The 15,877-nt window shown below is 44.0% G+C and overlaps 1 protein-coding gene across 4 annotated transcripts in view; it reads left to right on the forward strand.

Moving 5' to 3' along the window:
- Positions 1-2,642: 2,642 nt before the first annotated feature.
- Positions 2,643-15,877, forward strand: part of LOC126564055 (locomotion-related protein Hikaru genki-like) — a 34,448-nt gene continuing 21,213 nt past the window's right edge. For all 4 annotated transcript variants that reach the window (XM_050220965.1, XM_050220966.1, XM_050220967.1 and 1 more), the window contains exon 1: positions 2,643-2,894. In XM_050220965.1, coding sequence (XP_050076922.1) covers positions 2,675-2,894 — 220 coding nt within the window. In that variant the 5' untranslated portion in view covers positions 2,643-2,674. The remainder of the gene's footprint in view (positions 2,895-15,877) is intronic.

The following is a 15,877-nucleotide window of genomic DNA, read 5'->3' on the forward strand; positions in this document are numbered from 1 at the left end:
CACAGGATTTTCTTGCGCCGTAAAAACCCTATCCATCCTGACATCCTGTACGATGGCTTGAAGTCGTCACCGCTCAAGAGTGTGTTGAATTCGCTCAAGGGGCTGTAACTTGTCAGCCGTTTATTCGTGTAATCTTCGACATTCGGCCGGCCTAACCAACCATCCAGTGCTCAGGATATTTCCTATGTTGTTGATTTTTCGCGCTTCCTGGGAGCGAATGATTTCATGTATTTCCTTTTTTGCTGTCTACTGCCTTGTTACGAAAACGCCTAGAAATTGGCTCTGCTCTGTGAGGACCCACACAGTCTTATCTGGTCCATGTTTTTGGGAACGAGTAGCGGACAGACATAATTCTGCCTCGAGCCACATGGCAAGAGAATAACAGAAAGAAAGTGAGACTGCCTCTGCCTGCATCCACCAATACAAACAACGATCGGGAAGTCGGACAACACCAACTCTAGTGGACCGGTGTGGGCCTAAACCTTCACATACAACACCGTCGTTCCTCGAAGGCTGAGCGGGTCCATACTGCAAACTGTCGGCATTTTCTCGATTGTCACACGGGTTTTGTGGAAAATACGACACTTCAAATGATGCCGACCCGGTGTGAAGATTATTTTCATATCACTATCCCTGCCACGTTTCACAACCACGTCGTATGCCGTGTGCCTTGAACCGACGACATGGGACGACGGCCTTAAAGATGGTTAGCAGCAGCAAACATCGCGTAACGTGAAAGTCGCTTCGATGTGCCAAAGAGTTCGACAAACATGCAGGCGCCGCTCGCCGAGTCAAAAATTCGTTTTATTTCCAAGCCAAATATTTGGCCAGAAGGGAAATGTCTCTATTTTCCGAGTTTCGTTTCTGGTGCAATTTTCGATCATCCAAAAACACGGCTTTAAAGTTTTCGCTGCCCTCTTTTACACTTCTGCTCCCTTGTTTTCTCCGCAAACCGTGGAAATGCGACCGTTACCAATATTGTGGCGTGCCTTCCAATTGGTCATATCGGGAAGTACGAGGGGTTGAGTTTTGTGTCCCTTTTGCTTATATTGAACAACGGTAGCTTTATTGAGCATTGAGGCGGAAGCACAACGAGTATGAGCAAGAAAAGTGTCAAGTGCAAGTAAAACCGCCAACCCGTCGAGTGTGGATGTGCCCGTGTAACACTTGGAAGCCGTGTTTGACTTTACGCTTGATACTTGCCCTCATAATTCAATCGACAGATGAAAAGTTATTGGAAAAACTTATCCTCCACTGTGTGGATAAGTTTTGGGATGAGTTTTAAAAGTAGGAAAATGTTATTTTTGCTAAACTTTATTGTGTATTTATGAAAGAACAGCACAAAGAGAGTTAGCTTTTTTGAAAATTGTTTTAGTTGTAGTGAATCAAAGAATTAGCCTGGTCAAGTATTTGAAACAAAATAAGAAGGTTAATAAACTTTATATAATATTTATTGTTTCATCAATAAAAAATTTTGTTAAACATTGCTTAATATCTCCATCCAATATGAAACTATTTACTCAAAAACAGCTCCAGCTTCGTGCCGTACTTTTCATCTCACGGTAGCAACAGCCTAACTTCTCTAGACCGGTTTGCTTTCCAATCAAAATGGAACGAGCCGAAAAACACCTTCAATTCGGTTGAATCCTGCCGACAGGAGTGAAATGAAACTCGACTCGTCCATTGAAGCTGTGAATGAAAGCAAATAAAAAGAGTAGAAAATTGGTGTTGCGCCGTTCGTTTGCACGGCAAGCGCATACCATTCCGGTGGTTGGGTGGCACATCGTTACGGTTAATTCACTGTCACCGGAAGGGATGAATATTTTCAGGCGTGTCAGCTGTCCTCCTAGCCTTCCTAGAGCAATGCTCCAAATGAAAAAAAAAAAAAAACAAACCTGGATACTAACTAACCTTTCCCCAATGTTTCACTTTCTCTCTTTTGCCAGACGGTGTTAACGCGCCCGGGTGTTTGGAAGCCAAATGAAACCATAAGTGAAGTGGTTCCGGGTGTCTCGAACATCGAAACATACTCGATCGCGGTTCACACCGTACCAGGAAGAACTACCGGACCGGCATCACCCAGGGGGAGAGTAAATCGGCTGGGGAGTACCCGGAGCATTCCGATATCGAAACGAAAAACTACTATTTCCGGATGACGTGAAGTGTCTTTCTGACCACGTGATGGTGTGTCCTGCAGTGTTTGCATGAGAAGGAAAGGGAGAGGGTGTATATGTATGTGTGTGTATGTGTGTAGCCGTGTGAAGGCAGAGAAAGTTTGCCGTGCGCAAACATCGTCCGAATAGGGAATCGTACAGAATTTTAGATCAACATATTGGCCAGCAGGTGATACGGCAGAGATACGGCGGCAGCAGCTGAAGGATTAGTGCAAACCTTTGGACGAAGTGGATTGGTTGCGATTCGATTGGATTCGGAATTGAATTTCGAGCCAGAGATTCCGGGACCTCCAAAAAGGTCCGAACAGATTCGTGCCACACCCGGAAGCAAGCCATCGGTGTCGTTTGGTGAAAAGTGTGACAAAAATCAACCCAGCACTCACACCCGTTGTGGTGTACTGTAGTCTTTTTTCCCGCCCCCTCCCATCACCCTCCCTTGGTAGAGAGGTGGTAGAGAGTGTGGGGGAGTAGGTGAGAGCAGGTTTAACATACCAGAATCGATGTCAACATCCGCCGTGGCGATGGGCGACCGGAGGCGGCGTCCTGTGGCGGTGGTCGCACCGATGCACGCCGGGATGAAAATATGTAAAATTGAAATCGGAAAATGTTTGCTTTTCGTCACGCTGCTAACGAGTGTTTGCTTTCAAGGCGCTCGCACCGACGAAGGTGAAGCCGGTGCGACCCCGGCCGATCCACATCCACCGCCGACGAATGAACCCGGTAAGTTTGCCTGTATCTGTATTTGTCTTTCAGTTGAGATTTTTTGTTTCATCTTCCTCTCGGCGAACTGTTTAGCTTTCGCATGATCTAAACCTGCCGGATGCTGATTGGATCAAACAGTTCATCATTCTTGACTGACAGGTTCAGTTATGCAGTTTTACTGCTTGTGCAGTTTTCTATACGGTCGTGAACTTTTATATATCATTTGGTGCAGTTTTCAGCTGTCAGGAATTACTTCTTCAATGCAATAATCCAAATAGAGAAAACAATTATTGCGTTTTTTTTTTGCATACGATGTTTAAAGCTATAAGAATATCTGAGGGATCTTAAAAGCTTCTTCGTCTAGCGTCTTCTTTGAATGTAAGTTTTTAAGCTTAGAACAATCTACTCAAAGTCCCCATATCTTTATATTCTAAGAAAGGAAGTCAGCAAAAAATTCCCGCCACCGGATGAACGACTACCACCGGAAATGAAAACAGATTTCCCTATCGACTTTCGGCTGATGGCACATTTACCGGCAAGTGATAGCATTCGCAACAAAGTACACTTTCCACGGCCTGTTTGGCCTGTTTCCATTTCACTTGCCAAAACGCGCATGAAAGCAAAAGCATTACACGATCGATGGATCTCTCGCGGCTTTCGATGGGTTCGAGATCGGAAATGCTTAGCGGCGAAACAAAGCAAGCCACCCTAATCACGCGAACGGAAATTGAAGCCAAATCCTGCCGCAGGAAGTAAAAACCAGCAAGAAACAACGAATCCATCCGCTAAAAAAAAAAAATCCACAGAGCAGCCAACTGCTGTTGTTGTTGCTGCCTACGGAAAGAAAAAATGTATTTTCACATTTATATTTCGTCTATATTTCCCTTACTGTTGGATAAAAGAAAAACCCGTAGGCCCGTTTTGCGCTGTCGATCTTTCCGGTGTGCAATTTCGCAATGCCGCGCGCCATCACCACCGGTACAAACAAATCGCGAATCATCACACCCCGTACGCGCGGGAAAATAAACGCGAACACCGCGGGCCACAATCGATAAATGTGATATGGGATTGATGTGCCACGGGGGAGAAAACACTAGACTGCCGTGCCGGTTCTGAAGGGATGGAGCAAAAAAGGAAATTGTCCCTGCAGGGAACACATGGCAGAAAACCTTTTACTTTCATGCTCGTTGGAGGAGATGTTGAAGGAGGTTGGCGAGTTATGAAATAAAGTGAGAACATTTTGTTATTTTATTTGCCAATGGCAATTACGAAATATTCATGTATAGCGAGTAATGCGAAAATTAAGCATAATATTTTGCATTATTTGTTATTGATTCCTTATTCGATGCAGCTATGCTATCGTAAAATATGAATTGGTAACTAAACATTATTAGTTTTTAAATTTATTTGTCCAAAACAGTACAATTTTGTAGAGCCGGTGGTGTAGGCAACAGCGACGCCTGTCTTCAAACGGCAGCATTGGAGTTCAAATCGGTTTTTTTACCAAAAGATCCGGAAAACATCGTGTAAAACACTATTTGCTTTCCTCAAATACGCTGAATCTTTCCTTAAAGTTCTCACATGTTTTTATTGCTTTTATTTTATTGATTCATATGTAATTATCCAATTGGAATATCATTTAAACTCTACGGCAAATAAGTACAGGATATTTATGAGTTTTGATTTTTTTTCTTTTACATTTCTGTGTTCGTTTTAGTATTTTGCGAAGCATCTCTTTGAGATGTTTATAAATATGTATTAGGTGCGCAAATAAATAACGGTCGTTTTATCATAAGTTTATTTCTACTCGTGGCATTATTATTTGTAGAAATTGGGTCAATCAAAGTATTGGCCTTTATTATTTATTATTTTCTTCCACCTTTCGGGTAAATTGTGGAATCCTTTTCGGAAAAATGATACGTTTTGCGACGCAATCCAGGTATCCAACCAATTCTGGATCTGTTCATAGGAGCAGAACTGCTGGTCAGCCAATCCATATGCCATGGATCGGCACAGATGGAAATCCGATGGTGCCAAATCCGGTGAATACGGCGGGTGCGGTAAAACATCCCATTTGGGGGTATTAAGGTAGTTTTTGACTGGTTGCGCAACATGTGGCCGAGCATTCTCATGCAGCAGAATAACTTTGTCGTGGCGTAATGAGTATTCTGGCCGTTTTTCACGCAGTGTTCGGCTTAAACTCATCATTTGTTTCCGGTAGTGTTCACCAGCGATTGTTTCTCCCGTTTTCAGAAGTTCGTAGTAGATGACGCCGATCTAGTCCCACCATTTGGTGGAACTCTCAGCATAATTTTCGAGCTATGGATGTTTGGCCGAGCTGATGATGTTAGGATATGACCCGGGGGATCCCCATGATTTTTTGCGCTTAGGTTTGCTGAACAAAATCCACTTCTCGTCTCCCGTCACGATTCTTTGCAGGAACCCCTTTCTGTTGTGCCGCTGGACCAGCAATTCACACATGAAGAATCTGTGTTCATTGTCCCGCGGCTTCAACTCGTGTGGTATCCATTTGCCCTCCTTCTGTATCATGCCTAACGCGTTCAGCCGTGATGATATAGCCTGAAGAGTTACACCCAGCACGGCTGCAAGCTCTTCTTGCGTTTGGCAGTGATTTTCCTCCAGTAAAGCCGTCTATTCTTCGTCGACGAACGTGTTGGGCCTTCCTGCACGTTGAGCATTCTCCACGGCGAAATCACCGCTTTCGCTTAGAGGAGCATCACCTTAAACATTCGATAGCTCTCGATGCGCTTCGGCAGCCGTTTTCTTCGCTCGAAACAAAACCAGCAACACCTCCCGCATATGGCGTTTATCCGGCTCAAAATTAGACATTTTCAAGAACTAGGAACTTTTACTCGCACTCAATAATCACTTATCTGTTTACACAGTTTGATTATGTCATTCCCAAACTTGATTTGTGACGTTTGTAAACGTCAAAATCGCTGCACAGTCCACAGTGACCCCATCGATTTCAAAACGGCCTTTAATTATTTGCGGACTTAATACTAGATATTGAATTTACATATGATTATAGGAAGGGAGGATGATTAGGCTTCACACGACAGGACGGGATATCGAATTCTATATACTCCCACAAGACACTGATCGATTGACCTATCTATCCTATTTTCTCTTTCAGAGGGTTCTCCTAATGAAGTGACTAGTTGATATTGAGCTGTTGCAGCTAACTGCGGTTTGGAGACAAGTCAAACTTCCAAGTACAAACTGCGCGTAGGATGAACGTTTTTCAAATCCTGTTCGCTAACTCGTGGAGAATCTAAATGGACGAGAAAATTTAGCTCAATATTTTTTATACGAACATCAGTAGACCACTGGAAAGCGTCAAAAATCCTTGATATACCCTATAACGTTTTGTGACAATCGCTCACACGTCGAGTTACTCGCTTAACTTATTCAACAAATTTGAAAGACAGCACTGCATTTAGATTATGTTTTTTTGTTCTTTTTTCTTCTAAAGCTTTGCTTGACTATCTTAGAGTAATGGAATAGATTCTTAGATTTGATCACCACCGACTACGCTTCATTACGTTTACATTACGATCACCTCAAATCTTTTCAAATTTACGTTAACTGTAAAATCTTAAATAATCTACTTTAAGGAATTATTTTCTAGCATTTTCAAATGAAGCAAAGTCACGAAAGTGTTACGTACTGCTGCTTTAGCGTTATCCCACATTTAAATATAGTTGCTTTAAAAGACAATGATTCGACCAACGCGAAGTTTGCCCTTCGAAACACTTCCTGAAACAGATGCGCTCAATTCTCTCTTTAAATTCCTTTAAAACCCGTCCAAATCAGAAAGAAAGACAATCTCATAATCAGTTTCATTCATTTTCCTGTTCTTCCGAGTGTTACTACCCCTGCAATAACAGCCTTAAATCCCAATCCATTTGTCTTTGGTGCGAATAAAAAATCGAACAAAATTGGAACACTTAAAGTGTCTCTAATCCCAGCATTCCAATCCAATTCCGGACTCGGTCGGATTGCAATTGCCTTTCCCCGGGAGCTGCTGGATCATCATTTGTTTCTTCATTTTATGTCAAACCGAACCGTTTCGAACCGTTCGGTTCTGCTTCTACTTCCTTTCCTGTACCAGCTGGATTCAGCACACACCCGAGATGAAGGGTGTAAAATTTGGGTGTCTAAAGTAAAACAACAACCATGTACAAAAAAAAATGCAAAAAGAAACGAAGAAGGTAATTGAAATGGGCTTCGAGAGTGAAAAGCTCAAAATCAAATCAACGTGCCTGAAATGCCATCAAATGCAGGCAAATTTTTGGGACGTTAATTTTGCCCACCGATAGCACCGAAGGAGAAGATTAAACCATCCAAGTGAGTTGAGGTAGGAGCGGAACTTTTTCCCTTGTGCAAGCTTTTTACGCGACTTTTATGCGTTTTTCAGACGATTTTCCGGCTGCTGGTGATGCCGCTACTCTCGTTCAGCGCTCGTTTCGATCCAAGTGCTAAATATGGTGAAATATTGCAAAACTTCTTCACTTTTCATAACTCCCTCCATGTGGGTGGAGCTGAGCGTTCGAGGCAATAAATGGTGGCAGGAATAAAAGTGGTGGAATGGGTAAGCCCCGTGAGCTGGCGTTCGTAAGCAATTTTCACCGTCTCACGAACAAACATTCACCTTTGATGTTGTGGTTCGCGGATGGTTCGCGCACCCCGAAACGTTCGTGTTCCATTCTTATTTTCCACCGCTCGGTCCATGCAGATGGTGAAAAATAATAAAATAAGAAATCAAAGGGAGGAAAAGTTGTCCGGAGTAGCGCGTAGAAGCTGGTGGGATTTGCTGTACCGTAGCATCGGGGGGGGGGGGGGGGGGGAAGTAAAAGCGCTTTAGCTTCCATTATCGGTTGGACACCTTCGGTAAAACACTCACCGCTCGTCGTCAGTCGATGGCAATCGATTTGCTGCTACAGTGCGAGAAGTCTGAGTAAACCCCTAAAGGAGAGGAAAAAGAGCTGGTGGGAAGCGATAAACAGAAAGGAAAACGTGCCGAGGAAGAAAATATTAATGTCGACAAATGTCTGCCAACCGTCTCGGCACGAGCAAGAGAAGCACTTTCCTGCACCTCAACATCCGGTCACCGTAATCTAATCACCCGAGAGGTTGCTGGTGAGAAGCCAGCAGAAGGACTTGCTGCGTTTTATTTCCTTACTGTTGTTTATTTCTTTCTTATACTTGCTGCTTGCTGCGTACTATTTAGTATGGCTTTCGTGCCTTTTTTTGCGAGCCACTCCTCTGCGGACTTTGATGTCGGTGTGGCTGTGGTGAATGCAGTCAGGTCTAATCATGGCAAGGAGTTGGAGCGAAAGGAGAAAGATAACTCGCTACCCACCTTCGCTTTAGTCTGAAACGCTGATTGAAGGTGGACAGAAGAGTCAACGGAGCTTAGCATTGAGCTACCTACCATCGTAACGAACCCAAAGTGTACTGGCTCAATCCATCGAAAGAAAACCCACCCAAGCTCAGTCGGGTTTATACGTATGTCACACGGGCATCATCATAAATTGTACTGCCGCACCGGCCCGTTTCCTTCCACTTCTTCTCCGTATTTGTCATCCTCTTTTGTATGTTCCAGTCAGCTGGAGTTTGGAGGAGAGTGGGGTGTTTCGAGCAGCAGGAGTGTTTTATAAATATTAACCAAAATCCCACCACTACTCAATGCGACGAAGGCTGCGACCAGGTACCGTCGTCGCTGTAGTCGTCGCATTACAGCCCCATGCTCATTCTTATTCAAGCAGTAATTTATTCATTTATACTTCACCCTGACACAGGGTCAGATGGATTTTTTTTTTTGCGGAGTGTCCCTCAAACGGTGTCTTACTTCTGTCGCTCGTTTAGTACACTGTGAACCAGTCGTATTTTAGCTGAGTATTTACCTTTACAGTGCTGAGCAATTTTTGTTTTCCTTGAGTTTTTGTCGAGCTTAAGAAAATAAAGTTTCGTTCATAAACATACATCGCATTGTAAGTACAGTACTTGGATGTAGTACAGTGTCAAAAGATCTCTTAATCTAAGAGGCGCCATCTGCCATAAGATCTTGTCTTCCAAAAGGCTTCGTTGCCCAAAGAACCTACAAATGTTTGTAGTAATAGCTAATATAACAAAAGATCTCGTCGTGGGAAGTGGTTTAGGCTGTTGTGTATTTATAAAAAAGATATCGTATTTGTATGAAAAGACCTCGTAGTTGAAAGGCGCCTCTAAGTCGGAAGCAAGGTCTCTTGCAAGACAAAAAAGTCTTGCAAGAGACCTCGCTTCCAGAACTTCATTAGCCAAGATACCTCGTACATAGTAGACGAAGTAAGAAAACTGGTAGTCAAAGTTGATCAACGGACATCGACAACGTTCAGGCATCGTTCAACGGACCTTATCTATCAAGAGGCTCAATAAATAAAGCGATTCCAAGTGTTGTTTTCAGGTATAATTAATATAGTAATTATTAAATTATCACGAAGTTTAAAAAAAGCTATTTTTGCTATTTGTGTTGATTGCCAGTGTTTGAAAATTGTGAAATAATTCTAAATCCTATTTAATTTGCATAATGGTCTTAAAAAGAGAAACATAACTAAGTGCTTGTTTTCGGCTATTATAAATAATTTCCCTAAACATTACGCTTGAAACTGACTGTATGTTTACAGTGATTTTTTCATAAGATAAATCACCGAAAAAGCTTACCCTCTAACACAGCTACACTGGCTGACGAGTTTACGTTGGGATAAATTTTCCATTCAATTTCCCTGCCACAAACAAGGATGCAGAGATAAACAACGGTGAACCAGTGAAAGTACCTTCCCAGAGAAATGATTGGGAAGGGAGGGGAGGGGAGGGAGCACTCTTGAAACACACTATGTAACGATATCTGTGACTGTCATTTTGAACTGTTAAATAATGTATATGATGTCCGCCTGCCAAAACCGGATTGATCGGGTTCAGTTGCACCCGTTCTGTTTTGTTGGGTTTTCCCATCTACCTTAGCTTGCGGTGCAATCCGTAAATCCGCAAACCGTTATCTATCATCTAACCCACGAAGTCGGTTACAACTCCACCTTCTTCAGCCCATATTGCTGCTCGGCGCCGAAACTTTCGACCCGTTTCCAGCTGCGCTTGATGAGATTGATCAGCGTGGCGAAGGACGTACGCAACCGTTTTTCGGTTCAACGTTACGTTGATTGAGGTCGACGACGGCATGAGGTTGCGCCGTTTAACCGTTTTACCGTCCCCGGGAAGATTCAATTCAATCAATTTCCCGGGCCAAACCCTTCCCTTCAGGGTCTCCCCCGTTGTCCACATCTGCTCCAAGCGTGAGTGGTGGAGAACGAAACCACCAACACCTATGGTGAATGCGTTGTGGGTGTGTGTGTGTGTGAGTGAACAAATTTGTTTTTCTTTTGCAACCGTGTCCGAAATTCTGATCATCTTCCGAACAGAAAACCCTACCCATTTTCGCCCCTGTTTGCGGCGAACGTTTGGCCCCCGTGAAGAAAGCGGAAGAATTCTCGGGACGCGGCCCGGTATGGCAAATCAATTTGCTACTTGCCGGTTCATTTGATTTGCCGTCGACGAGATTAACCTTTCCGTCCCGTTTTATCACCCGCACCCCGGCTACGCAAATGGTGGTGGCTTGTGGTTTCCATTCTGGGCGCGGGGAAGCTTCCAACTTCCACCAGGCGTCTCCATCGGGCTCACACGTGGCAGCATAACCGCTTGACATTGGGCACAATCACCGCCACCAGCACTACCCACGTGTGGCCGTTCGTTCGCCAAAAACAGCCGAGAAGAAGTGGCACGGTGTTGGTTTACATTTCCAATCGAACTCACACACAGCCGGTGAGCCAATTGAGGTTGTGTGCGGGAAAAGTGTGGTCGGTGGCGTCTGGAATTGAGTGAAGAAATTTAACCCAGATGAAACATGCACACGCAGACACACGAAGGCATACGCTTTTGCTGCTCATTTTGCTTACCCGGCTGGGATGGATGGTAAATTCGGTTAATCAATCAGTTGCTCATTAGCTTTGATTACGAGACCGCGCGTCAGCGTTACCCAAGTCGGCACAGACGCGCATGCAGACAGACGAACGTGCCCAAACGTGCACGATTGATGCCTAGCATGAGTGCCGGTCGAACGGGGTAACGGAATCGAATCGAAACGGAACACATGAAGGCTGATTCTGCATAGGGCAAACACGCAATTATCCACGGCAGCAGGCGAAAGGACGCTGTGGAAACAAATTTGTCAGAAAATGAATCAATGTTTCAATTGAATTTGCAATTCTTCAAAGGCAACCTTTTTCCATCTTGTTGATCAGCACGGCTGCACGCACGCTCGGATTCTTTTACCAAGCAACACGAGATTGAAGGAGTTTCATCCGTCCGGTCAGCACGTAGGAAACAGAATGTTGCTCTATGGCATAGAAAACTGGAGCAGGAAATGACAAGGGGACGCACAGGAACAGACAGAGGGAAGCATAAATTATTCAAATGACGCCTTTAATCTACCACCGCAATGAGAAATGGCAACAATAACGTTCATCGTTCGAGGTTGGTTTTTATTTTATTGTGTTTTATTTTTACCTCATTTTATTTCACTCTCATGCTGCTCATGCCTGTTCATCATCCGACGTCCACCGTACTGGGGACGGAGGAAGATATGATAGTGCGTATACGGATCTCCCCGCTCGTTTTGTTGCCAGTTCGGTTCGGTTCGCTTCCCCGGACTGCATCGTTTGGACGTTTTCTTTCGCTGTGTGTCATTCCGACATTTCCGACCGACTCCAGTGTCTTCTCCTCCGCTTATCGAAAGTGCCATAAATCTTGCCTCAAGCGCATGTGAGGACACAAACGCAACGACGTGACTCGACTCACCAACGCGCGCCCGGTTCGCTTCGTTCATTTGTTCGTCCGCATCGAAAGCAACAAAACCCATCCGGGCCCGTTAGTCCTGAGCCATAGCCTCAGCGTCCTTTAACTATACGCTAACGGCTCATATTGCTGGCATTATTGCTAACGAAACGGTAGAGGCAGAGCAAAAAATTCGAAGCAATGAAATCCCAAAACCACCCAACGAACCAAGAGCTGTCGCCCGCCCCAAAGATTGACTTTCCAATTTTTTGTTACACGTTGGGATTTTTTGCACGGTTGTTGTTTTGCTCCCGCTTATTACTTTTCAAGCAAAATATCCACTGTTGCTTCTTTTATTTAGAGGCGAGCTGTAGCGAGATGTAGTAAATACAACGGAACGCAAAATTGTGTTAAGAAGAGGGAAAGGCTCTCATGGTAAGAAAAAAAAAAATACAAATATCAAATTTTACACACACACAAATAACAAACACTCTTATCGAACGTGCATGAGCGATAGGGGTAAAGAAGAACTTTGGTTCGGCAAACGATCACGGGTGTCTCGAAACTAAAGCTCAAACAGCAACAGCGGCCAAAGGAAACCAATTGCACGTTCGCATTGAAAAATGTTTTTCACACCCGCTTTCCGCACCGTACCACCCATCCCACCACGTTGCGCGAGCCACAAAGAGTGATAAAAAGCAAGCAAAACTGTCTTACCACGGACTGGTGCTTCCTTTTGATTTTCTTACCACACGCAGAATGCTTCGGCATTGTCGAATGTGGGTGCCAGCCGTATGCCTTCGTCGGTCGTGCGTTCCGTTGCGTGTGAATATTTATTATTGCCCCCTATACACTCTCGGCAGCAGCAGCAGCAGCAGCAGCAGCAAGGCTAGTAAAAGTGGCAAAACGGGAAGGATGAATAAATTTTCACTTTTCCACAGCTAGGAGCAGCTCGCTCCGGCAGGCGATCCCCGGCAGTTTTGTGCGGTGGGTATACGTGTGTTGTGAAAAGTGAATATTGATGTTAGAAGATTCATTTGGTGTCGCACCCCGGAGCTCTGTCCCGTGGTACGAAGCAGCTTCGTACCATTTCTTCGTACGGAGTCACAGTGGGACAGTGAAACGGACAACACTGCATATTGAAAAATGAGCCTAAAGCGAACGTTCGCCGGAGGAATGTAAATTCAATACGGAAAGCTAGGAAGGGTGTGAAACATATTAGTTTTTTTCATGTTCTTTTTTAAAAAATTGCTATACTGTGAGTTTATTGAATTTGTGTCGAGAAATTAGAACCGTTATGGAGATTGATTTGATGAGGAATGCAAATCATTGTGGGCAAATTTTGGTAATTTTTTTTTATTATTTACTTCTGCTTCTTCGGCCATCTATTGGCTTACAAGACTTGCTGATACCACGCAATTGGAAAGTCAGTTCTCAGTACGGTGGAATGGTCCTTAAAGGAAGTTAAACCTCGCTCCTGTCGGTGAAGATCGGTGCCATTGTCGCATCGCCATCCAGCCGCCTTTACAAATAATATAATTACAATAAATCATGTGTTTGGTTTTACGCATTTAAAAGGTTTTGTTTTAAAACCTAATTTTAATTATTGTTTCTCTTTCTTTCGCAAATAATGTACAATTATCTTTGTTAGAATACTTTTACTACAAACTTCTACTTTCCTTTTTTTTCGTAATATAAAACTTAACTTTATTCCCATCATAAGTGTTTTATTACATTTTATGGTAGTATCCTATCTAACGTTTACTGTTTTTAGTGAAAACAATACAGCATGTTAAGGACCTTCATATTTTTTACTCTCAATATTTTTCCTAGAAAATTTCCAAATACTTCCCGATCAAGCTTTTCCTAAATTTTACTATTTTAAACCATATGTCTTCCGATTATTCCACCGTGCGCTAAGGGTACGCGTCGTAAAGTTGGCAAATAACTTCGACCTACCAGTACCTAATTCGAGCGAGCCTGTCTTAAGCCAGGGGTACCTTTTCGAACCCGCAATTCGTCATTCACCTCGAAACGGAACGGCCTCATATGTTGCCGAAGGGATTTTACGTAACACGAAAACCGTACCGTATCGTGCGCGGTGCACCGTACCGGAAGGCTTTCATTTCCGAAATTTCAAGACACGTTGTACGCTGGGTTGTGTTGTGGGTGAGTGTGGTGTGCTTTACCGCCAATTTTGTTTTTTTTTCTTTGTTTTTTTGCTATGGGTTTGGGTACGGATCTACCTCCTCTTCATTGTTTAGGAACTTTATGATTCAACTTTCCAGACGCTTACTTCCTACGCTCGGGGAAAGGATTCCTCCATTTACATTATTATTAGCATTGCTTCGGTTTGCCCAATTTCCTTCACCATGATCCTTTCGCTGCTGAAGAAACATCGAAAGACGAACCAAAAATAAAAAAAAGCACACTGCCTGGAATTGGAGAACTTTTGAACGAATGAACACACTCACACAGGATTCCCAGGAAGGAGGAGGCTCGTGTACCGGAAAGTGGTGGAACGGGGCTAAAATTTCATTTTACGGATTGTACCCATTAATCATGCCGCGGGAAGGGTTTATGTTTTCTTTCAATCTTATTTGCCCCTCTGTCGTTTTTTTTTTTGCCCAGCATTCTCCATCCATCGAGGAACCACGTTGCTTGCGTTGGCAGAAGTGTGGCCAATGCGGCTTTATGAGTGATGAACGGGTTTTGGTAGGGCAGAAAAAAGATACACGAGTTCCGACAGCAAGCAGCTGATGCAAGCCGCCCATCCACGGGATAAGTTTCCCAATGGTTCCATGTGCAAATGTGTGGCGTTATGTTTGCACAATTTTTAAGCTCGTGCAAAGTGCTGCACGTTTTTGCTTTCGAGCTGGGCCGTCATATAATTTAGCTCAGACGAACGACAAAAAAAAAAGAAACCAAAACGAATGACCAAACTGTGTTATAAGCGAAAGAATAGCATGTGGTCAATATGTGGACACAAAAAATAGGACCATAAAACCAAACCTCCTTAAACATGCGGCACATGGCTTAACCGTACTAAGAAATGAGACGAAATTGAAAATACAGTGATGGACAACAGAATAAGACTACCAGTAAGTGTATAAAAAATTATACTTTAGTGCAGAAATTCAACAAATTGATCTTTTTTTTTGCTGGCTTAGTTGATATTCCTGGGGAAACGATGAATATTGGAGGAGTCAAAAAATAGATTCTGCTTCACTTTTTGCCATTATGATTAAATCATACTTTACTTACTTACTTATCAGGCGCTACAACCGCTTTGCGATCTTGGCCTGCCGCAGCAGAGTCCGGAACCGCTCACGGTCCGGCGCCGTCGTCCGCCAATCATTTATTCTGGCCTTGATGGCGGATGATTTCACACCATCCTCCCACCTCAATCTGGGCCTACCACGCCTCCTCTGTCCGTGTAGACGGCCAAAAAGGACTTCCTGAGCTGGCTCGTCCGGTGCAATGCGCAAAACATGGCCAGCCCATCGGAGCCTGGTAAGCCTAATTAGCTGCACGACGATGAGGTCGTCTTACAGTTCGTACAGCTCGTCGTTGTTGCGGCTCCTCCATCCTCCTCTTGAACGTGGCTATGAGAGCTTCGTGTGTATTGGACAGGGTCCATGTCCATGTCCATGTGGTCCATGTGGGACTATAAAGGTACGATACAGTCCCAGCTTCGACCGTCGCGACAGGTTTTTTGCGGTGAGATGTTTCCTCAGGCTGTAGAGTAACCGGCTAGCCTCCAGCATCCTAGCGCGCAACTCCGTCTCTATGATGTTTTCGGTGCTGACTTTTGACCCGAGGTAGGTGAAGTTTTGGACGACTTCAAATTTGCGATCACCTATCCGTACACCACCCCCACGTAGTTTTGGATTTCTTAGAAGGGGCGCAAATAGTGCCATTGATGGTGTTAATCTGCAACCCGAGGTTTTCTACCGCTTGCTCGATCCTTTGGTAGGCCTCTGCTACCTGGGAGAGCCTCAGACCAATGATGTCTATATCATCAGCAAATGCCAGTATCTGGGTTGACGAATATCATGATTAAATCACTGACAATGAAAATGATATTATAAAAAAGACTTTTTAGTTCTAGT

This window comes from Anopheles maculipalpis, chromosome 3RL (genome assembly GCF_943734695.1).
Source record: "Anopheles maculipalpis chromosome 3RL, idAnoMacuDA_375_x, whole genome shotgun sequence".
Lineage (NCBI taxonomy): Eukaryota > Metazoa > Arthropoda > Insecta > Diptera > Culicidae > Anopheles > Anopheles maculipalpis.